The following is a 25,540-nucleotide window of genomic DNA, read 5'->3' on the forward strand; positions in this document are numbered from 1 at the left end:
AAAGAGAAAGAAAGACAGATAGAGAGAGAGAGAGAGAGACACACACAGTGGGAGAGAGAAAGAAAGACAGATAGAGAGAGAGAGACACACAGTGGGAGAGAGAGAGAGAAAGAAAGATAGAGAGAGAGAGAGACACACTGGGGGAGAGAGAGAAAGAAACAGATATATACAGAGAGAGAGGCACACACACACACAGTGGGAGAGAGAAAGAAAGACAGAGAGAGACACACACACACAGTGGGGGAGAGAGAAAGAAAGAAACCGAGAGAGAGAGAGGGAGAGACACACACAGAAACACACACAGTGGGGGAGAGAAAGAAAAGAGACAGATAGAGAGAAAGAGACAGAGAGAGAGATAGAGAGAGACAGAGAGAGAAAGATAGAGAGAGATAGAGAGAGACAGAGAGAAAGATAGAGAGAGATAGAGACAGAGAGAGATAGCGAGAGAAAGAGACAGAGAGAGAAAGAGACACAGAGTCAGAAGGAGAGAAAGAAAGAGAAAGAGAGAGGAGAGGGAGAGACAGAGGGAAGAGGTTGGAGGCGAACGTGTTGGAGGCGAACGTGTTGCATCTGTGGAGCGGGAGGATGGGCGCTAAGCAGAGCAGTCCGGCTACAGCGAATGGACGGACCAGGGCTTACTCGGGCTCGGATCTACCCTCCAGCAGCCGGTCTGGCGGCTCCGGAGCCGCCGCCGCCTCCTCCTCCTCCTCCTCCGCCGCCGTGGTGACCGGGGGGCCTCTGGGCGGAGCTGCCCGCTACCACCTGCCCTCCCCCGGCTCCCCCGGCCCCCCCGGGCGGGGCTCGGGCTCGGGCAGCCCGGGACAGGCTCTGGGCTCCAGGACCAGGTCGATGGGGGCGAACAGCCGCACTCAGTCCCTCAACCAGTCCCTGCACATCCCCGGCGGCGCCCACAGCCCTCGGGAGTCGGACAGCAGCGCCGCCCCGGAGGACAGCTCCGGGGACAGGGCAGCGCACGGGGGGCCTCGGCTCCTCATAGGATCCCTCCCCGCACACCTGTCACCTCACCTGTTTGGAGGTAGGATTCGCGCCTCACGCGCACCGGCTCGTGTGTGTGTCTGTGTGTGTGTGTGTCTCTGCGAGTGTCTGTCTGTGTGTGTGTGTGTGTGTCTCTCTGCGAGTGTCTGTCTGTGTGTGTCTGTCTGTGTGTGTGTGTGTCTGTGTGTGTGTGTGTCTCTGCGAGTGTCTGTCTGTGTGTGTGTGTGACTCTGTGTCTTGTCTGTCTGTCTCTGTGAGTGTGTGTCTGTGTGTGTGTGTGTGTCTCTGCGAGTGTCTGTGTGTGTGTGTCTGTGTGTCTCTCTGCGAGTGTCTGTGTGTCTGTGTGTGTGTCTGTGTGTCTCTCTGCGAGTGTCTGTCTGTGTGTGTGTGTCTGTGTGTGTGACTCTGTGTCTTGTCTGTCTGTCTGTCTGTGTGTGTGTGTGTGTGTCTCTGCGAGTGTCTGTGTGTGTGTGTGTGTGTGTCTGTCTGTGTGTGTGTGTGTGTGTGTCTCTGCGAGTGTCTGTGTGTGTGTGTGTGTGTCTGTGTGTCTCTCTGCGAGTGTCTGTCTGTGTGTGTGTGTCTGTGTGTGTGACTCTGTGTCTTGTCTGTCTGTCTGTCTGTGTGTGTGTGTGTGTGTGTCTCTGCGAGTGTCTGTCTGTGTGTGTGTGTGTGTGTGTGTCTCCGGTGCCGGTCCGTGTGTGTGTGTGTGTGTGTCTGTGTGTGTGACTCTGTGTCTTGTCTGTCTGTCTCTGTGAGTGTGTGTCTGTCTGTCTCTAACTATCTCTGTTGTGTCTCTCTGTGTCTCTCTGTGTGTGTGTCTCTCTGTGTGTGTGTCTCTGTGTGTGTGTGTGTGTTTCTGTGTGTGTGTGTGTGTCTCTCTCTGTCTGTGTGTGTCTCTCTCTGTCTGTGTGTGTCTCTCTCTGTCTGGTGTGTGTCTCTCTCTGTCTGTGTGTGTGTCTCTCTCTGTCTGTGTGTGTCTCTCTCTGTCTGTGTGTGTCTCTCTCTGTCTGTGTGTGTCTCTCTCTGTCTGCGTGTGTCTCTCTCTGTGTCTCTGCGTGTGTCTGCGTCTCTCTGTGTCACTGTGTGTGTGTGTGTGTGTATATAAATATGTGTGTGTGTGTGTATACGCGAGAAGAAGCAAAGATATTGTGTTGTATAAACACTAACCAAACACTCTGCTCGTTTGCTGTAACCTGACAACTCGTCATTGCTACTTTTGACCTTCCAAAAAAACACCCAACACAGAGCGAGATGTCAGAACTTCCACTTCATATATTGGGGTTTATCCCCCCCCCTCCCCCCCTCCTCCCTCTCTCTCCCTCTCTCTCTTTCTCCCCTCCAGTCGCAAGTTATGTATTTAACCACCCAACCCGACCCATCCCAGCAAAAAAAAATCTCCCAGCAAAAAGTGCAATGTGTTGACTTTTGCTTTATTTAAGGATCTGCACCCACCCACCACCCACCCACCCACCCACCACCCACTCCCAGAGCAACCTCCCCATCCCTGTCCCCCTCAAGGCTCAAATACACGAGCTGCTTTTGCACTGAAGCAGGGTACAAGTCTGCAGGGCCTTTTTTTTTTCTTCTTCTTCTTCTTCCTCCTCTCACCATTGTTTTGTTTTGCTTCCAAATGTATTGGCTGTCTGACAAACGCATTACAAAAAACTTTCTCACACAGGCGTGAAAGGCACACAACCCATTAGTGCTGCCTCTCGCTAAATAAATAGTAAATGGTGACTTGTTCTGTCTTGAATACTGTGATATTCTTTCTCCCAGAGGGATTGCAGTGAGCCAGATCGTAAGGGTACCCCCATCCCCCTCACACTCCCATCACTACTGTACCATTGATATAATGCATCTGGGAGGTATATTCCATACAATACATTGGCCAAATTAGCACAATGCAAATTCTTCGTGCCTTGTACCATTCCCAATGATTTGTATGTGACAGTAAATTGAAATCTCATCCTGGAGGAGCGTATCTGACTGTATAAACAATTTGCATTTAAAAGGCATCCTGTTTGTTTTACGGCCAGCGCTGTGTTTTGATCTGAAAGGGAAAACACAATCCAGTTTTTTTTTTTTTGAATGGGGCTTATTTATTTGTTTGACTTCCTCGGACATGTTAGAGGATTGGTTAGAAGGTGCAATGTGTCGTCGTGTACACTCACAAATCATTCAAGTGCATTTCGTAATGTCTTTCAAGTGCATTGTATTTGTATTTTTTTCTGTGGCGTATTGCATTAAATGGCTTTCTTTTGTGCTGTAAACTTTGTTTTGCCCACAAAATATGCAGTCAATTCACTTTACAGTATATTCTGTGAAGTGCTTTGAGACATCTCGAAGAATTGATAAGGGGCTATATCAAATGAAAGGATTATTATAATGATTATCATATTGTTTGCTGGCCACTTTACACAAATCACTTCCTAAACTTGTAGCAAAATCTGATTATCCTAAACTCTCCAGGATGTGGTGATTTATAGTCAAACCTGCTAAAGCAACCACTTCTGTTCAACCACCACCCGCTGTCAACAACGTCCCAACTGATTTCCTATAATAAAACACCTGTATTCAGTAACCACCTGACTAATGCAACCAAGAGTATTTACTGGGAATGCGTTACCGATTTCCATGGCCCTGTGTGTAAATTCCAAGTACATTTACCAACACCGCGCTGAGCTGCCCACGTGATGCCGATAGCTTTCCCCATCCCCCTCCCCCCTCGCTGGTGAGGCAGGATTGATAAATGCACTAGGATGTCTACATGCAGACCTGCGGAAATTTTGTAAACCATTTTTGGGTTCCTGTCAATGATACCTTTACTCAGAGGCCACCCTTACGCAAAGGGTCACACGTTGGTCCAGACCCCTGAGTGGTCGCTGACAACAGGTTTGACTGTACTTTGAGATGTCACAAAGAATCGAGTAGACAACGAGCCCAGAAACTTGTCAGACCTCGCGATATCACCCGAGTGATAAATCCTGAACCTTCCCTTTAGTGTATTCTACATAACCATCTCGATCAGAGCTGGAGTGAGCAGTACAATTACTGCAATCTGTCTTGTGGAGAAGAAACATTGCAGACTATACTGTTGTCTTGAGAGCAGATGATTTCTTTGAGCACCTGCCTTATGTATGATGACTGCACCATTAGACTGGCACAATTGCAACCAGACCTGCTGGGTTTTGATGGTGGCGTGTGGTACTCAACACATCTAAGAAGTAGGCACTATTGCAGAGTGATTGGAGATAAGTTTTGTGCATTCATGGAGCATGGAAACATTGCCATTAGCCAGTAAAGGTGAATGAGACATCCAACACCAATTAAAATTTACAGGAGTCCTGTAGCTCAGTGGTTAGAGGCATTGCCTCGCAAGTGAGAGACTTGGGTTTGATTCCCAGTATGGAGAAATGTTGGGCAAGTTTCCTTACTCCACACGCCTCTGTTTACCTAGCAGTAAGTAGGAACCCGGTTGTTAGCGAATCGGCAACTTACTTTTCCAGGGTACTAATTCCTTCCCAGAAAAAAATAATAATATTGGTCACTTCAATCCAAGACTGTTTGTGGAACACTGCTGTGTGCAATTGGCTGCCGCATTTCACCCACAAATATACAGTCAATTCACTTTATAGCATATTCTGTGAAGTGCTTTGAGACGTCTAGAAGACATGATAAGGCGCTATATTAAATGCAAGGATTATTACTATTATAAATTGTGCCATGCATGCCACCATCAAAACCTAGCCTGATAAGTCAGTAAAATAGGATGCGTTACTATGCAGTAAACCTATCTAAGATTCTGTCTTGCTGTGTGCTGGCTAATTTATGAAATCCTCTCCTTAACCCATACAACGACAGCAACTTGCATTATACAGATCCCTTCACATGAGGTAACGTCTCGGAACCCTTAATGGTGGTGGAACTTGACACTGAGCTGCGAGTTAGGGGAGATGACTATCGGCGCAGTCAAAGAGGAGGACAGGCAATGATTGGGCAATGCGGAGGAATTGAGGCAGAGTTCCAGAGTTGTGGGACAGAGTAGCTGAAAGCACAGCCACCGATGGTGAAGTCATGGTGTAGAAAGCCAGAGGCCAACCGTGCAAAGGGGCAAGTTACTGACTCACCAACCATTGGAAATAAGTTCTCCTTATTGATTATTAAAACCCCTCTTAATTTTAACGTGCTTCATGTTAATGATCCAAATTGAGATACAGCACGGCACCTCTTCAGTTTTTAAAGCAGTTGGCAAAGCTTCGAACCGGTTGGGAAGTTAATCTAAAATGAAAGTTTAAATGAATCTATTCAGGGCTGTTTACTTTGTGAGTCAGTCCCAGGTGTTCACTTTGTAATGGATGTAAGAATTGGCAGGGTTTTCTAAGATGTTGTGACCTACATTTGTGACCTTCTAAAACTTTACAAACCTGCCTTTTCCCTCCGCTCTGCAGGTATTTGAGTTTAGACAGCTGGTAATAGCTGCAGTATGACTTACACTGCTGCTAATCAAATGAACTTAGAATACTAAGTGTCTTATTTTTTTAAAAACAACCTAAATAGTGTTCTACAGAACATTTACCATCCCCAAACAGTGGTTGAATCTAATGTGAGGTGACATCACCATTGAAATAGGAAGCTAGAAAAGTATCGCACACTCTCTCTAATATCTTGAATTTAATTCTTTGCTGAATAACTGTCTAATTCCCTCTTGAATTTGTTGATGCAATTTCCCTCCCCTACCTCCCTGGTCTATTCCACATTTTCAGCGCTCTGTGTAAAATAAACAAATCCGAGCTGCCTGTTTATTTATCGTTTGTAGCTTCAGTTTGTGCCTCCTTGATTAAGATTTGTTTGAACATGCTAATCATATTACAGGGCAACCCTTTTATAACACTGTAGATTTCTCAGATTTAAAAAAAATTAGATGCTGTGTTAAAACTGGTAACACAAAACAAAGCCTGCCATTCACACTTCCAGATTATAATAAAATAATCCTTGCATTTGATATAGCGCCTTTATCACATCTTCGAGACGTCTCAAAGTGCTTCACGGAATATACTGTAAAGTGAATTGACTGTATATTTAGTGAGTGAAATGTGACAGCCAATTGTGCACAGCAGTGTCCCACAAACAGCTGTTGATTGAGCGACCAAATTATTACTATTTTTGAAGGGATTTTATTGGGTGATTATTGGTTATTGGCTGACATTACTTTCTGCGCTTTGGGCACATGTGTGCTATGTACATGAAGTGCTATTGGGATGTCCTCCCGACATGAAAGGTGTTTTACAAACGTAATTATGTTGTATTGACTTTATTTCCTGTAATCTATGTGCTAGAGATGTCACTGCCAGTATTTACTTTGCAGTCATGTCAGCAGCATACTCCATAAGTATTAACAGTGTTGATCTGGTTACCTGGCAGGCAGCCTTTTGTGTGAAGGGCGTAATCAGAATGGGGTAACGTATTATTACAGATATCTTTCAGGATCTCAATTCCATCAGTGAGATCTCCTCTGTAGCTTTCCTTGTTTAGTGTGAAAATTGCTTGTTCCTATAACATCTGCTTATTAGCCAGGTGACTAATTCTAGCTATCAATCTTGGTGTCCTTAACTGTACCCCCTTCAATGCTAGGATTTGTCACGTACTCATTGTAGAGGTCAATTGGTCTTATTCATGCAGTAGCTATCTTTATCTTTATTGTTAAAGCAAGGTTCAAGTTGCCAATTTCCAAAGTGACCTTGACTGTTGTAGTTTGAAGTATTACAGCTTATTACGTTTGTGATGAGATTAGTGAAAGCTTATAGTCAATTAAATCATTAATGAAATTGAAAAATATCTTGGTCTGTTCTTCAGGTTCTGTTGTTTTTTTTATTATTGGATGGGAGAGTGGAATTGGGGAGGTACTGTCTTCATCGGTCCAACTTAGAATAGCTGGGAGACAAATGCTTTCCACCCGGACTGATTTTGTCAGCATTGTGCATGTACTTTTAATAAGAATGATCACAAATAACCTCATCACAAATACCCCTTGGAGCCAATTAGCACTGTGGCTCCAGTGGTGGTCTAGTGATCTTCCAGCAATTGATTTTAGCAGCCGATCATCCCCATCCTCACTTGGCTCTCTTGATTCCCCATCATCCAGCACATCAATTTTGAGATCGTTGAACTCATATTCAAATCCCCAATGGCCTCACACTATCTGCAATCTCCAGAAACCCTACAGCCCTGGACTGATCCCTCCCCTCAGCAAATACAGACCTGCTTCGTGTTCACAGTCAGTTCTGTGAAGTGCTTTGAGACGTCTTCCTTATACGAGAGGCACTATATAAACGTAAGATTCTTAAGAGCAGTGCTGGGTGTGTAAAATTGTTGCTTAGTGATTATCTTTTCTCTGTGCTTCAAACCGGTCACTGAGCTTTTGTTGTGTGCATATTTTTTTCTGATGAATTCTGAGCACAGAGTTCTTCTTGGAACTGTTTAAAAGGAAGAGGAACTCCAGCACATCAGCAGAAGAAGTCAAACGACGCATCTAAAAGCAGTAGGGTTAATCAGGATGTGGTTGCTGAATGTATATATGTGTAATGATAGTCATGAAAAACTGTGGCAAACCGTTTACTTTGGGGAATAAAGAGCTGGGAGGATATTTCTGTTGTGATGAGGAGCAAGATGCTGAAAAATACTTGTGAGATCGTATCACTTTTTCAAATACAAACACAGGTTTGTTGCTTCTTTTTAGAGATAATAAACACAAACCTTCCTCAGAGTTAGGGCTACGTTTTACCTTATTCCTTCTCCAAAATTGGCTTTTGTCCTAAGCTGTGCATATCCAGTATTTCACTTCCTCCCCTTGAGTTGACCAGGAAATGTGGTGGAGTTTGCTCTTGCTCATTGGAATATTTAGCTCAGCAGTTTACAGCACTGCTAGAAATTTACTGTACATTGAACAAACTTGGCTGTTGGTTTATTTTATAGTGCATTGTATCAGGGAACCGGTACACAAGGGCACCAGACACTCCTTTTTATAAAGCACCGTGTTACTGGACAGAATTTCCTAACACAGTATATGGAAGGAGTATTATTTAATTTACTTTGGAAAACCTCTGAGGATGGCAACACGGTCCTTGCAGTAGAATAACAGCTTTGAGATTCTACACTGATGTGCAGGCAGTTGTCTGTAAAGGCAATGCACAGGGTTTCCCTGTTGCAGTGGATCTGCTGTGTCATGTTTTATCTGCTTTACTGTTATGAAATCACCCACCTGGAAAGTCACGGCTAGAGTTTCTGTTAATTACATAAAAAGGACTTCAATTGAGATATTGAACCTTTTCTCACCAATATAGTGTAATACCTAAATGAAGAAATTATGCTTTGTTTTGAAGGCACTTTACCTGTATCCTGGGACAGGGTTATATGGGCAGGTACAGATCTTACTTATATCATTAACTCAAGGTTTGCAGCGTAAGGGCCTACATTAAAAACTTGCATTTGTATAATTTTTTTATGCAAAAATAAACATCATGAAGACTTTTATAATAGTCCTTGCATTTGATATAAAATATACATGGCTCTTTGCCTCTGGTGCTCGCCTGCAAAATGTGCATCGGTATTTTTTTATATTGAGTTCTAACACTTTATGAACTAGTCTAATGTCGTTTTATGTTTAAGTGGGTTAAACTGAAATGTGCACGGGTTACCTTCACCTCGATCCTGAATGCCGGGGGAGATTGATAACTTGTCTAAAAAGCCATAATGATCTGGAAATAACAATGAATTGTATTCCATGGAAAATGTTACAGCAAATTCCTGATAATTCGTCATTCCAAGGGAAAAGGACTCAGTGATGAGTTATCTGGAGTGGTGAGTTAGGCATATGTATAAATACTGTACATAAACAAATGTGGCTGGTATATTGACAACATGATGATTTGAGTAGTAATAATAAGTTAAGCCAGGATCAAGTTATCAGAACTTTATTGTATGTAGGCAAAGCTAACTCAGAAAACACATCCTGCAGACAATATTGCTGTACTGTTGGCTGGTGATAGTATTGAGGTTTGCAGCAAACATTGTACTGTCCACAGCTGTGCTACAGAAATAAACTGCCCTCGGTGAATATTACGAGAGTTTGGACTTGGGTGTTTTTTGTTTTGCAGTATAATAGTTTATTAGCATTTCCGAGTTTGTAAATACATCGTTTCAGTGCAACATGCTTCGCTTGCTCTACAAGCAGCAGTGAGACGAGTTGCAACACGCACAAGAGAAACAAAAAAAATCCTTTCTCGGCAGCAGTGAAAGCGATTTGCTCTACAGGATGTTTGTGCACACGTTTTCTGTTGGGACTCCTCAATTCTGCTTCTCAGCAGTTTTGCACATGCTTTGTTTGCGTCCCATCACCAGGCTTACCTCACTATTAACTTCACGAATCTTGGGTGTCTGTTGTTCTGTGACAGGTGCCTTGCCCGTACTTGTATAGAATGGCTCCTAAGGTCTCTGGGAGTGGAACACAAAAAGGAATTTTTCAACACCTTGTATATCATTAGCTTTAAATTCTTGCGGGGAGGGGAAAGCGAGGGATTTTCACATTTTGCCGTGGATTAGATCAGTCCTAGTGCTTCACAAGGTGGAGTGTGGCGAATGCAACTGGTCAGGGACACTGCAGTCAATCATGGCATGGCAATGTGTGCTGTGTATGTAACACACTTCAGTTAAAAAATTAAACTGAGCTCTCTATAGATATGTATTTACATCAGAGCAAATGGGAAAGAGCATTTAAGGCCCTTGTAATCTTTTTTAATGCCTTTTTGTTGATGTTGAAGATAGTACATGTAGGGGTGGGGGGGTGGTTCAATTATCACTTTGACCAAAAGAAGTCAAAAACAGTATAGTTATTATTGTTCTGGAGAGTGATATACCCCCCCAGAGTGTGGTGATTATTGATTTACTTTAATGCAATTTTGGTTCCGTCATATCACCTATCATAACATCACATGTCCCATAAAATTGATAGGTGCAGTAGCCATAATGGTTAAACCACAGTCACTCACCATTTGTTCAGTCTTGGGAGTAAAGGCTCAAAGGGTACAGTCTAATTCAAAGGTCAGTTAATACCCTTTCTGTCTGCCTGCCTGCCTCTGGATATAAGCCAAAAATATTGCCAGTTTCACAAAAGGCAGCTTAGTGACTCAGTGGACGATAAATAGCAGACAGTCTGGATTGGTGGCACGTCCACATGTACAGTTCCCTTTCATCCAGCGTTTTAAAAGTGTTATTCCTAAAATATCCATGTCCTCTTGTGCTTGTTCTCCTTTCTTTGACTGTGAGGCAATGGGTAGCACGCTGCCACTTTAGACTTCAGTGTGTGTGATGGAGCCTTGGAGTGACGTACTGAGTTTACAATTTTTAGAAAAAATAAATTCTGTCTCTTCCACACCTCACTGGATTGTGTGGTTGCAAATATAGATTTGTGATGTGGGCAGCCATAGGCAGGAGTCGTGCCTGCTCCTCCCTGATGCAGTGCTGGTGCAAAGGTTTTATGAAGATTTACAAAGAATGTACAGCAGGGTAACAGGTTACTTCGCCCAATCATTCCGTGCTGATGTTTATACTCCCCAAAAGTCTCCACCAATTCCTTACCTCCAAAGCCCTCCGCGGTCTTGCTCACCCCTACCTCTCCGACCTCATAACCCCATCAGCCTGTCCGCTCCCTCCGCTCAGCAGACACCGGCCTGCCTCAGGTCCTCCACACTTCCCGCTCCATCATTAACAGTCGAGAATTCAGCATCTCTGCCCCCACACTCTGGAACTCTATCTCACAATCCCTCTGCCTCATCCCCTCTCTTGCCTCCTTCAAGTCCCGTCTGAAGACTATGCAAACTCATTGCTTGTCGGCCTTCCCAACTCCTCACTCCATAGGTTGCAGATCATCTAGAATTCTGCAGCCTGTGTCCTCTCCTGCACTAGGCTTCATGACCCCATCACCCCATCCTTGCCCAACTCCACTGGCTTCCCATCACACAGATGATACCGTTCAAGATCTTGGTCCTCACCTTCAAAGCTCTCCACAGTCTTGCTTCCCCTACCTCTGCGACCCCCTAACCCCCTACCATCCTGCTTGCTCCCTCCGCTCAGTGGGCTCCGGCCTGCTTCACGTCCCCTGCCTCGCTCATCCCCTGTTGGCAGGCGGGCCTTCAGCCATTCTGCCCCCACCTTCTGGAACTCTAACCCGCAGTCCCTCCACTCCCTCCCTTGCCACCCTCAAGACCCATCTTAAAACCCTCCTCTTCGACTGTGCTTTCGATCTCCCTGCTTCCCCCCCACCCTGCCCTTCACCCTCCCCGACCCCCAGCTCGGATCTGTAACTGTGTCCAGCGCCTTGGAACGTCCTCCCGATGTGAAAGGCACTATACAAATGTAATTGTGTTGTTGTTGTGTTGTTCAAAGTGTCAGCCTGCTGCCCAATTCCCTGATAGTCAAAGCACAAGTACAAGAGGGCATTGCTATTGTAGGAATAAAAATTAAAAAATGCTGGGTAAAAGGGAATTGTTCACAGCATGTGGACGTGCCACCAATCCAGACTTTTTGGGGCCTGTAATACCTGTACCATGCCTCTACTAATTTTTGCACATAAAGTGAAGAAATAAAATCTACTTTAAATTACAAATAGAAACCTTAGTTCTGAAAGTTAAGTGCCCCAAGATGCCATGTGGCGTGAAGGGCAAGTTGTTATATTTTAACCATTATCTCGCAGACTGAGATTCGTAATCTAAATAAAATCTAAATAAATTAGCCCAGCCCCAGCTCGTAGGAGATGAAGGACCAGGACTCAAACAGAGAATCCAATGTAATCGGTTGAGTTTGGAACCTCATACTGTGTGAGTTTTGAAAACATGCTAGGGAATACCAGAGCAACTAAATAACTGAATAGATAATAACAATAACCCTTGCATTTGATCCAGCACCTTATCATGCCATTGAGATGGCTCAAAGTGCTTCATAGAATATACTGTAAAGTGAATTGACTGCATTTTGTGGGCGAAATTAATTTGCCCTGATATTCTCCAGAGAGTTGCATTGTAATTTTCCTGTATCAAGAAGGGGGATATTTAGTGGTGTTTTTGCTTCTCCAAATATAAGGATTATTTCTTGGGGGCAGGGGAAGTGAAATTGAGATTGTATGGATCAGTGAGGTAGTTCAGATGGATGTAAATGTGGAACCAGTGATGATTTTTCTAGGAAGGAATCAGTACATCAAATTTAGTATAAAAATGGAATAAGTGGGGCAGAATCTTCTGCTGGTGCTCATTTGCTTACTATAATATACTGTTTCCCATATTTTTTTTCAATGTATACTATCTAAACATTGTAGGTTCTAAACAAATGTTCTTCATTACACAGGCCAGCCCTAATGAGGTGTCAGGTCTGAGATGTGCATGTGTAGTAGGGGCAAGTATGAACATCTTAGGCTGGTGGATATCCAACCATTGCTATCGAGAAGCCACTTTGGGTAAAATCAGGCAATGAATAGGCTCATTGTCTTCATGGACATGGTATTGAGGGTAGATTTACCCTGGAGAGTGGCAGCTCTATTCCTGTTATTGGGTTGTGTGGTGTAAAAGAAAGTCCTTTGTTGAGTCTTCAACTGGTATGAATGTGCAGCAGTGTTCTTTGCCCTGTATTGTCAATGAGACCCTATTACAAGGTGTTTAGTTTGGTATTGGAGAATAGTGCTTCAATGGCTCATGAGCCATGTAGAAAATACTTGTGTTGACAAGTACAGCAGATGTTCCATAAATGCCCAACAAAGGCTGTTTGAAGTTAGCTATTTTACCCTCTGTGATATTGTAATGGGAGGTTAACACAACATTGTGTACTACAGATAGGGATCTGTGGTGAATGTAAAACTACAGAGACCGCATCTGGGTGTCAATTTGACACACTGTATTTTGGCAAGCTTCAGATGCACAACATGTTGCTATACCTCGTCATTGAATATCACAAAGGAGATCTAGGCTAGCATTCACCAACAGTTTTGTTAACTGCAGTGAAATAGAAAGGGGAATTTCAACAGCGTACACTATGTAAATATTTACCAGCAAGTGAATGCTCTAGTTTGCCTTCCATTGAATGTATAAATGCAACTGCACAAAGTTTTGTTTGGTGAGGGCATTTAACAAGTATACTGGCACATTTCAATTGTCACTATTGCCAACAATTTTTATCTTTACTCTTTACATTTAACTAAGCAGGAATTTTAAAGGAATAAAGTTACATTTTAACTAGACCTCTTTAATAATTCAGGATATTAGCCCTTTTGTGGGCTGAAAGACTTTGTAAATGTGTTTTATTCCTTTTTATTTTTAAGAACAATCGAAATATTTCAGACCACCAGTCAAAAGTGTGTTTTCAACTAATGCGCTCATTACACCTCCTCTGTTTTAATCTTTTCCTTTTTTGTGATTTCTCCAGCGCTGCATACCATTTCCAGGGAAATTTCCCAAACCACACACCCTTGCAGATCAGTAGGATAGTTGCACATTGCTTTATTTCACAGCTTAACGGAGAAATGATGACATTTTTTCCCAAATGGAAGTTAACTGTTATGAATGAAGAGCAGCCCTGTATATGTAGACTGCAGAACTTCTGACATGCAGTGCAGTACTGACATGAGAGACTGAACACTGTTTAGCCTTTCATTTTTTTAAAATCAAGAAACTGTTCGTAATACAGCACACGGAATAAGGAATGCAAATATCTATGAATTTACCAGACTGCCAGGGATTGCAATTGCCAAATGTACTAGATGGGATGCAAGACCGTGTGTTTTATTCCCCAGCTATGCTCTTATGGAACAATTTGAGGATCTTGGTCAAGACTAGCGTTTCAGATTTTTTTTGTAGGAAGTACTGTACATGGCTGTGCATTGTAGTATTGATCAAAATTGGCAAGTAGCTTTATTGTTCCATAGGTTTGGTTGCTGACTTCCATCTACCCACGTAATAGTGGGATTGGTTACTTTGTCCTCTTGGTTAATGAGATTGGTTGCGAATTCTCTCCCAACTCTATTTTTAGATAGATTGTTTTCATGCTCCTAGACTGTATACAAAGTTACACCCAATCTGATTAATGTGTCATGAACTACTTTGCCTTTTAATACTATAGTGATGGTAGGCAGTAAAGCAGACAGCAATTCAATACTTCGGTAAGTTCCCTCTGATCGGATTTGAGGTGTTATTAAATAAATTAGGCTGATGACCTTTAAGTAAACAAAGTATTCCTATCACATCAGCTTTGTTCTCAAAGTCAAACATTGTTTGTATTTTATGGACCTTAAATCCAGTAAGCACAAACATTGCTGTTCTTTGGTGACTGCATTTTCCCACATTTGCAAATTAAGGTATTCCCTTCATCTTCCTAACGCCCCCGCTCCCACCCCTCTTCAGGCCTCTTGAGTCAACATTTTCGATGCAATAACTGGGCTCAATTACGAAAAGCTGTGACAAAGCAGCAATGGTTCAATTACCTTCTAATTTTACAGTTTCAACGTTTCGTCACCTTTCCCTGTGGACAATCCTTCCTCTAGACTTGACCATGCACTCACCTTATATGAGGATTTGAAGGAATCAACCGGTCTACTGCCTTGTAATGTGAATTCTGTTACTCTAATATTCTCTCACTTTTCTCAACCTCACACAATTGCTCCCTATAAACATGACACAGGGTGTAATTTGCTTCTTTCCTTATTGCCAACTTTATTTACAGTGAGACCTTGTGGTTATCATGTTGTCACAACATGTTATCCAACATCTGGCGATGACCGTAAAACAATCTCTTCTGTGAGAGATGAATATTCCATATGCATTGTGAAGATCAACAGCAGGGAATAAACTTTTTTTTGATTGGCCTGAATTTCCTCTCCCTCCTCTTCTTTCCTCTCCTCAATGCTGACGTTTGTCGACAGATCGTATCAAGGAGCAGGCCCCTCTCACTGAAGCGTCACTCAAATATCAATATTGATTCCTCACTTGTGTGCCTAAGCAGAGAGAGTTTGACAACCTAATGTAACCTGTGCTCTAGTGAAAGAATAACAGCCAAGCCTGATCCTGAGGAATTTCAGGAAATCTCAAAGAATGGTGGACAAAATTATGATATTCCTATAGTATAGTTCACAAGTATACAGTGCCTTCCATTTTGGGAGGATGTCCCAAAACGTTCCACAGTGCTACCTGGGTACCCGAGCTAGGGTTGGGGAGGGGAAAGGTAACCAAAAGCATAATCAAAGACATACGTTTTGAGGTGTGCCTTGAAAGAAGGGGAGGCAGGAAGTGAGTCTCATATAAGAGCATAAAAGAAATAGAAGCAGGAGTAGGCCATTCGGCCCCTCGAGCCTGCCCTCCATTCAATAAGATCACGGCTGATCTTCTAACCTAATTTCATTTACCTGCCCTATCCCCGTATCCCTTAATCCCTTTAGTTTTTAAAAATCTATTGATCTCAGTCGGAAGATTTGTGGATTTTCTTAATTGAAGGAACAGTTTTTCAAATGTGCACTTACTCCCTCTGACAATCCAACCAGGAAAGTCCTGTGTGCTCGGGTGACTGCGAAGTGGCACAAACAGTAATACTGTGTTTGGTCTGTGATGCGTAAATGTACTGTAAAATGTGCTGCAGAACAGTGACAATGTACAGGAGATGAAGGCCTGAGAGCAACCTGTGATAACAGTGCTACCAGAATTCTCCCCTTCCCCACCACCCCCATAGCTTTCAATGGACAGGAAGATGATTGTACCAGTGGAAAGAAGTTACAAAATCTTGGCTGGGAAAATACACATAGGTCACAACTCCACATTTGTCAACAGTGAACTTTGCACTGACCTGGCCCATTTAACTGTATTGGCTGTTTTGATAAACTCCGTTAATATTAACTAAGCTTGTCTAATTCTGATGACGTCCCACTTCTGACATTTTGTGTGTGTGTGTGTGTGTGTATGTGGGTGGTGGTGGGGGGGAAACATCTCACAGCTAGGCTGTATACAAATATAATTTGTTGTTGCTGATATTACGACAGTGAGAATGATAGTGTGTAACATTTGAAACCTCAGATCATGACGTTTCATTTTATGAATGCACACTAACCTGGGTAAGAACACCAATTATTTTCTGTATTTATACTCACTGCCAACTTTGTTTTAACTCTATGTTAATTTACAACTTTCCTCGAGACCTCTGCAGATACCTGGTGCTGAGAGTGCATGAGAGTAACTTTAGATAAAAGTGCTTACTAGCATTCCCTCCCCATGGCTGGCAAAAGTGAGCATGTTCACAAGATTCAGAAAAGGAAGGCCCTTTGGCCAAGTTGATCTTCTGATATATCCACTGTACCATCTTCCCATTACAATAGCAAATCAAATAATATGTAATAAATATAATAATCTTTGCATTTGATATTATCACCTTTTCGAGATGTCTCAAAGCGCTTCACAGAATATACTCTAAAAGTAAATTTGGTGGATGAAATGTGGCAGCCAATTGCACACATCACTGTCCCACAAACAATCGTGGATCAAAGAGACCAATTCATTATTTTTTTTTGGAAGGAATTATTACCCCTGGAAAAGCGATCTGCCAATCGACTAACAACTGGGTTCCTACTTACTGCTAGGTAAACAGAGATGTGTGGAGTAATAATATATAATAATCCTTGCATTTGATATAGCGCCTTATCACGTCTTCGAGACGTCCCAAAGTGCTTCACAGAATATACTGTAAAGTGAATTGACTATATTTTGTGGGGGGGGTGGGGGGGGTGTAGGCAGTGATAATATCAGTGTTAGTATCATATGCAGCTTTCTTTCCCCGCCCTGCTCCACGTTGAAATTAAACAAACAACTTTCCTTCTACATACCTGATTCATTTTCCGTTCTATTTGAATCATTTTGGTACCATACTGGGAAACTGAAAGAAATAGTTTAGTTAACTTAACTGTCATTGTGAGATATTAGGTGACTATTATGTAGTGAAATCCCACGAATTCTATTATGAAGTATAATAAAGAATATATAAAGAAGTATTTGAGCTGGGGTTTATGCTTGCCCTTGCCCTTAGGTATGCAAGAAACCTAACATGAAGAGGATTGTACATGTTCAGTGGTTATTGTTGTGCACACTCCAGTAATGGAGCTTGGCTTAGGAGATTGCACGGTAATCATGTAAAGGCTTCATTCCGAGGTTGTAAATTGAGCAGACTGCGCGCCTGATTGTAGTTGATTCTCTGCTGGCAACAGCAGAGCCACTCCAGACTACAAAGAACGTGTGCGGGTATGCCTGCTTTGTACAAGTGAATGGATATCTTACAAATTTGCCTCTTACGGTTGCAGCAAAACAAATCGCATCTGCTTAAGATATACCGCCCACGGTTTTCAGGCTGCGTTTCCTACTTTCATTTCAAGCAACGAAATAGTTTGTGATCCAAACAATTATTTACTGTCATTGTTAATACAGGGTTGTAGCTATAAACTAGTGCTACATTCTCAGCTTTGTAGAGAAAGAAAGAACTCTTACAAAGAAAGAACCCACCCCCCCACCCTCCCCGCTATGTCAACCTCAAATAATGACAGTCAAATTTATTCACTGTTGAATTTGAGGCAAATGAGCCAGCTCCTATTGCATAGCAAGATCCAACATCCAGCCATGAAGTGAATGACTGATGAATGTACGCTGGGGGAATTGGTAGCCAGATGCTAGAAAAACTTACTTCTCTGAATAATGTCACAGGATCTTTAATCTCGCCCACAAATATACAGTCAATTCACTTTACAGTATATTCTGCGAAATGCTTTGAGACGTGTTGAAGACGTGGTAAGGTGCTATATCAAATACAAGGCTTATTATTATTTTTATTAAATGTTGGGTGAATATGTGGAAATGTTTTAATTCACAGAGAATTTAACTTGAGATAAGCTGATGAGTTTGGGGAATTGGGCAAATCACCTCTGGAGAGAATGGAGTTGAGAGGAGACTGTAGTGTTGGTGACATATGACCTCTTTATAGCAGATACAGCAATTTAGCAGTGATAGAGCGATCCCTCTCATTCTGTAACATGACTGCACATAAATTAGTCTTGTGCTGGGGCGTGTTGTTACTACCATTGCAAAGATTTACGGTGTATCAGAGCCACAAGCGCAATGCAGCACTAGGCACGCCATTGTAAAGACTACTGAACACTTTAGTGTACAGAGCACTCCCTGGCAGTGGCCGCTGGTAGCTAACTAGCCCTCTGCAAACTCTTCGAGATGTGCAAAACTCGACATGCTAACAAGCTGTATAACTGGTTTCCCAAACACGTTGTTCAATTGTTGCCTGTGTTATGTCAGCAAATGCAGTACAAGAATATCCCTATATACTGCAATTCTTTTTAGAAAAAAGTCTTTGATTTATAAGGATCCAAGAATATATTCTGGTGTGGATTTGCATTCAGTCCAAGGGACTAAGCAGGAATAGGCAAGAGTTTGTGTAAAGAAAGAGAGAACATTTTATTTATATTGCTCATGTGCAGACCTGTTATTATGCGGGTGACACCCCCCACCCCCCCCCAGAAATGCCTGTGTTTGGTCAGAAGCCCTGACAGACTGGAAGAGGATTCTTCCACTTAAGACAAAGGCTTCATTTATTATAATTGTACAATCCATTTGTTGTAATTGCGTTTTGTTATAATTGTGCAAGGAGAAGAATTTGTTGGAATCTTTCTGATCAAAGAATACCTGTTGTGCATAACTGTTGTGGATCAAATCCCAAGGTTAGACATTTATCTACAGGTGCTGTCAATTATCCAGGGGTAGTGTCAAGACTTTCTTGGTAATTCAATATTAAATGCAACCCCATGTTTATCATAGGTATGAAATCAGTCGGAAACCATTTAATATTTGGAGCAGCAAAATTATACATTAAATGAACCATTTCTAGACCAGCCAGGCCTGGCTTGTCAGCAGGATTTTGAGAACAGATTAGATGCAGGTATTATTCCTGCTCAGCTCCTGTTAACTCTGCAAACTAAAGTCTTAACAGATAGGGTGGTTCTCACAGGACAAGTAGCAGGAAGCTTATTAGACAGTGTTGTCATTGGCAAGTTATACATTGGCAAGTTATTTTAGCTGGCTACATTCTGAGTGCATTAGTCCCTTTAGTGCTCTTTTGTCCCTAAGTCTTAGTTTGGCTTCGAATCTTCAACGTTGGGATTTGGAGCTCGTAGACTCTTAGGCTGCCACTTGAATGCACCTCTGTGGGAGGCATTTTCGGAGGTTCATTCCTTCAGATGAGACATTAAACTGAGGTTCTATCAGCCTTGATTTTAATGCATTTCTTTTGCTTATGCTCACTTAATGGGTAAAAAATAATAATAATCCTTGCATTTGATATAGCTCCTTATCACGTCTTTGAGACGTCTCAAAGCGCTTCACAGAATATACTGTAAATGAATTGACTGTATATTTGTGGGCGAACGCGGCAGCCAATTGCGCACAGTAGTGTCCCACAAACAGTCATGGATTGAGGGACCAATTTATTATTTAATGATATGATGAAATGATGGAAATATTACAATTTATTTCAAAGGAAACCTCTTCCCTGGACTGATACCTGATCAAAAAGATGCCCTGCACATGTGTAATTATTTGCATAAAGAAGCTAAAGGAGCACTTGGTGGGAATTGGGTATGATACTGCGAAAGAGGGTTTGGAAACTCTGCTAAATTTGTTGGCATGTTGGCCAGTGCGGTAAAAAAGATTGTGTTCTGGCCTCGATGTTAACTATTCCAATGGTCTCCTCAGCTCCACCGTACACAAAACCCAATTAATTCAAAACTCTGCCACCCGCCCAAAACTCCCATCACACCAGTCCTTGCCAGGCTCCACCAGTTCCCAGTTACTGAACTAATCGATTTCAAGATCCTCTCCCTCATTTTCAAATCCCTTCATGACCTCGCAGCTCCCTACCTATCTATCCTTTCTATTGTAACAAACATTCATCTATAAATAGTCACTGCACTTTCCTGTAAATTCTGTGAAGTACTTTGAGATGTTTTTGATGATGTGAAAAGTGATATCAAACGCTAGTATTATTATAATTTATCCTCATCTTACTGAAATGGTCTGGCAGCAGATCTGAATTTCTTCTGCAGTCTTGGTGATGTTTGTGTGAAATTATTGCTTCCATTGTGCTTCTTTGGTGCTTGTTGAATAATATGTTACAAGAATTTCCTAAAGCAAACGCCTCCTCTACTGAAGTTGCTGAAAGCAATGCAACTGGTACTAAAGAGCTTCCTCAAATAAGCTACAGTGACTGGCCCTCCTGCAGATGGGTTTATTCCCACTTGTCTCCCTCCAAATCCTGCCAATCTGCCAAGGTGCCTGGGTGGTTGGTCTGTCGTCAGCAGTGCCTTGGAGTACAGTGGGTTCACCTGACTCGGGGTCGGGCCAACTGAAACTGCCACAAAGAACTGACTTAACAAAACAAACCTTTCTGCCAGGTACAGTCATTGTTATCCAGTGTGTTGTGTTTTTGGATTTGAAATTTAGGCATCCAGTATTCTGGATATGTTGTAGTTGTGCACAATTGCTTCATTGGTCACTGGATGAAATAAAGCCAGGCTTTCCAGGATTCGGGATTTAGATACAGACAGTGGTAGCCTCTCCATTGCCTCCCTCTCATACTGAGGACAGATATGTGGTTGATCCTCAAACACAGCTCAGGGCTGCCTTCCTATGGATGTGTGCTTTTTCATGTCAGTGTGAAACATTTTTTTGTGTGTGTGCGTGAGAGCGAGGAGGAGGGAGGGAAGAAACCATTGCTAATACAGAACTTTTAAGGGTGCAATTTTTTTCTTTTATAGTAAGTATGTTATTCTCAATCACTTTCCAATGGGAACACACCTGGAAACCCTCTTAAATTAAACGTTGTTGTATAAATTTCAGCAGATGCAGAATTTTTTTCCCACTCTAGAAGACCTTTTGTTTCAAAAAGAAATATGGTTAATGGAATCGAGGAGCTTATTGAATAAGTTAACCAATTGCAAATAAACTCCACCCAGTTACCCAGTAGCAACTGCCAGAAGCATTTTTCAGAAGCTGACATTTAGGATTTTTCTGCTGTGGTTTAAAAAAGAAAATGTTCCTTCCAACACAATTAATAACTGGAAGCAAATGTATGAATTGCAAATGGCATCCCTTCTGTTTCTTTCCTTTGAATCTGCACTTGATACCAAGACGGCTTGAGCCTAGGCAGGTGTCACTGCTTATAATAATCCTTGCATTTGATATGTGGAACAGATACCTGCCTTGGCCCTATTCCCTACCCCCAAAGGTTAAGGGCAAGTGAGTTGGTAAGAATATTGGGACTTGAACAGGTGATCCATTTTACTAGTCTCTCCTCTACTTCCAGAATTGCACGATTACCATGAAATGAGGCCTTTCATTGCTATTTTCTGATGAGGAAAAACTGGTCAAAGAAAGTTTTGAGTTTTTTTTTAAGTAAAGGAATGATTACTTATAGTTTTCTGACAATCCACCCTTGTTGAAACTTATTTTGAAATCTTGGCGATAGATTTCAATAACTAGGCAGTGGAGAGTGACCAATGGATTTTAAAGATTGTTTGTTAGGACGCGGTCATAGCCTAGTCTGTTCTGCCAGGGAGATGTCGTCCTTTGGATGAGCATTAATAATAATAATAATAATAACCCTTGCATTTGATAAAGCACCTTATCATGTCTTCGAGACGTCTCAAAGCTCTTCACGGAATATTCTGTAAAGTGAATTGACTGTATATCTTTTGGGCATTACACCAAGGTTCTTTCTGTCTGCTGTTCTGCAGACAGATGTTAACGATTACATGAGAAACAAGTTTCCTGGGTAACAATTCACATGAACACAGCCCGTGGATTTCCTCAAGCAAATCTAATAGTTTTATAGTTTTTCTAATGAAGGGAAAAGGCACACAATATATCAGTGAACTACACAGACTTTGGGATGTTGTGGTACTTGCAAACATATTGACAAGCCCACTGTGCTGGAGAGTGTGGAAAATCCATTGTTGTACTCATTTTTAAATGATAGGAAAGAGTTTTAATAGTCGCTGAGTTTTTAGGACGATTGAAGCAGCCACATCATTTCTAAATAAAATTACATATGCGAGCAGCCAGTCTGACGCAATGGAGAGCACGTTAGAATTTTCTGGGTGGAAGGGAAAGGGATAGAAGTCAACACAAACTAGAGAAGGGAGGTGATGGAACTGGGTATGTCATGAGTTCAAGTATCACCCTGAAAGGGATGCTGCTGAGATTATCAGATCTGGCCCAGCTGATCTATTGCACAAAAACTTCATTGTCCTCCTTATTTATTCTAAAAATTTAGCAACATTTGTTTGGCCTTGAACGGGCCCAGGGGCCAATGGTTTGGTGTGGGTGGGGAGAGGGGACTTCCCAAAACCTTTCTGCAATAGTTTATTTAAACCTCTTGACAGCTTTCTAAATCTATTCCATATTTTCCATTGAGTGTTGTTTGCACTAGTGTGCGTGTTTCTTTTGTGTAAAATGTATTGTTTAACATTGTAAAGGAGACAAAATGCTTTAGGAATCCTTGAACGTTTCCTAATCTAGGGCATGCACTGAACTTGGTAGGTTTGAACTACTTCCTCCTGAGAGCGACTGACTAAGCAGTTCATTTGTTAGTTTATTTGAGATTGGCTTTTATTGCTGAGAATTTGCTCCTGTGTAGAGTCAAAGTAAAAGATATTCACTTGTGCATTTGGTGCCTGATTATTGAGCAGTGCCATAATGTTTATGAGGTGTTATATCATAGAGCTACATGTCTTGTTCACATAATTATTTAAGAAATGCAAGTTTATTGCGACAAACACCTTTGCAGTACAGGAGTTATCAGTCTGGGTCTTCCAGGAAAAGAATTAATAAAATATCCTTGCATTATATATTGTCCTATTCACATTGGGAGGATGTCTCAAAGCGCTTCAGTGGATTTACTGTAAAATAATAGGTATACGGGACCTCAGTTTGACATCTCATCCAAAGGCTGGCACCTCCAACAATGCAGCACTTTTCTGGAGTCCTGTAGCTCAGTGGTTAGAGAACTCGCCTCGCAAGCGAGAGACCTAAGTTCGATACCCGGCAGGGCAAAACCTTGGGCAAATTTCCTTACTCCACACGTCTGATAATAATCCCTAGACCCCAAAAAGCAATAATAAATTGGTCACTTCAATCCACGACTGTTTGTGGGACACTGTTGTGCGCAATTGGCTGCCTCGTTACGCCCACAAATATACAGTCAATTCACTTTAAAGTATATTCTGTGAAGCGCTTTGAGGCATCTCAAAGACGTGAAAAAGCACTACATCAAATGCAAGGATTATTATTATTTTCCAACACTCCACAGCAGTGTCGTCATAGAATGAGAGCTCGAAATCCAACTCGGTGTTTGAACCAACAAACTACCCGACTCAGAGGCGAGATGAAAGTGCTCTGATTGAGCCATTCTGAATTAGTGAAGTGGAAGTGCTGAACAGAAAAGATTTACCACAATTGTATGTGCAGCCTTTGTACATGTTAGGCACCAAATGCAGGAGTTAATTAGTGAGCAACGCCGCAAAATTTGTGAGGCGCTGTGCCATAAAGCAAAATGTCTTTCCACATAATTGTATAAGAAACGCAATACGTGTCACGTATGTGGCTGGTATACATATCTCCCTCTGTGGTTCCACTTCCGATATTACCTGTAGTAAACCACTCCTGCCGGTGTGAAGTTTGACACTGTAGAAAACCACTGTTTATTGATGCAAAAACCATGAACTGCCTCTTATTTGAGAAAGCCTGGGTTCCTTAAAATGGAACGTTTCTTCTCGTCGGCTGTGTGGGTGAAGCTTCCCTAGATGCATTTCAATAAGGAAGTTTGCTCCGGTTTTGAATTCGTCACCAAAAGTATTTGAGTGAAATTACTGCCAAAACCTGCCTCCCTTTGAGCTGCAAACAACACCACAAATCTGTTGTACACTCAGAGTAATGTCCTGCAGTTCTTGGGGGGAAATGACCACTGCGAGTCTTCTATCTTTAACCAAATTACAGATACTAACATTTGTTACAGGTACTAAGGCTTTAACAGTGCAGGAAAGAGGCCCCTTAACCATAAAGCCGTAGAGCTTCCTCTCTTTCCCCCAAAAAGTGCAAGTGGGTGAGTGCAGGGGGTTGAGAATTGGCTAATTTAAACTTGTTAACAAATCATTCAGAAGTGTTTATTTTAAACGTCTATTTTTTTAAAAAAATTGGCAACATTTGTAAGTGGATTGAGTGTGTGTGTGCGTATGTGCTACACCTTGTTACAGAATAATATCAATTCTTGCATTTCATATATCACATCAAAACATCAAATTGCTTCACAGTAATTACTGTCAAGTGCAGTGACATTGTGTTTGTTGAATGCGACAGCCAATTGGCACTCATCAATGTCCCCAAAACAGCCAGGAGGTGGATGACCAATTTAACTGAGGATTAGTGGCTGGGATACCAGGAGAGACTCCCTTTTTCTTGCGTTGCAGGTTATCTTGAACAGGCAAACAAGACCACAATTTAATGCCTCTCCAACAATGTTATGCTCTCCAATACTACAGTATCAGCCATGAGTTCAAAGTCCCCAACACAAGACTTGAACCCACAACAACAACAAGATTACATTTGTATCGCGCCTTTCACGTCGGGAGGACGTCCCAAGGCGCTGGACAGAGTACAGCATTTCAGACCCGAGCTGGGGTTGGGGAGGTAAGGGAGGGAAGGGGAAGGGGGGTGGCCGATGGCATGGTCGAAGGGGAAGGTCTTGAGATGGGAGTTGAAGGAGGCTAAGGAGTGGTCGAGGCGGAGTGACTGGTAGATGGAATTCCAGAGGTTGGGGTTAGAGTGACAGCCTGTGGAGGGAGGAGTTGGGAAGGCGACAAGTAGGGCGTTTGCTTAGTCGAGGCTGGAGGTGATGAAGGCATGAACAAAAGTTTCAGCGACCTGAAGGGTGAGGTAGTGGCAGAGTCAGGCAATGTTATGGAGGTGAGGGAAGGCAGAGCAGGTCATGGCTTGAATGTGGGGGAGAAAAGATAGTTGAGGGTCGAATAAGACACCCAGGTTCCTGACGGACTAAGGTGCGAGAGGCTTAACAATTGAACCAGTCTGATTTCTGATAGAAGTCTGAAAACCACCTCAGTGATCATAATAATGATCCTTGCATTTGATATAGCAACTTGTTATGTATTTGAGACGTCTCAGTGTTTCACAGAATATACTGTACAACAACAACAACAACAACAACAAGATTCCATTTATAAAGCGCCTTTCACGTCAGGAGGACGTCCCAAGGCGCTGCACAGTTGGGTCATGACCCGAGCAGGGGGGAAATGGTCAGGGTGAGGGGAGGGAAGGGAGGGAGCGAGGAGGGGCGAAATGGTCAGGGTGAGGGGAGGGAAGGGAGGGAGCGAGGAGGGGGAAGAGAGTCGAGAGGGGAGCTGAAG

The 25,540-nt window shown here is 42.5% G+C and overlaps 1 protein-coding gene across 1 annotated transcript in view; it reads left to right on the top strand.

Moving 5' to 3' along the window:
• Positions 1-482: 482 nt before the first annotated feature.
• LOC103176321 (E3 ubiquitin-protein ligase znrf2) overlaps positions 483-25,540 on the top strand; it is a 138,143-nt gene continuing 113,085 nt past the window's right edge. The window contains exon 1 of the mRNA XM_042332535.1: positions 483-1,036. Within this exon, the coding sequence (XP_042188469.1) occupies positions 586-1,036 (451 nt within the window). The 5' untranslated portion in view covers positions 483-585. The remainder of the gene's footprint in view (positions 1,037-25,540) is intronic.

The sequence above is a fragment of the Callorhinchus milii genome, unplaced genomic scaffold (genome assembly GCF_018977255.1).
Source record: "Callorhinchus milii isolate IMCB2004 unplaced genomic scaffold, IMCB_Cmil_1.0 Scaffold2, whole genome shotgun sequence".
NCBI classification, from domain to species: Eukaryota; Metazoa; Chordata; class Chondrichthyes; order Chimaeriformes; family Callorhinchidae; genus Callorhinchus; species Callorhinchus milii.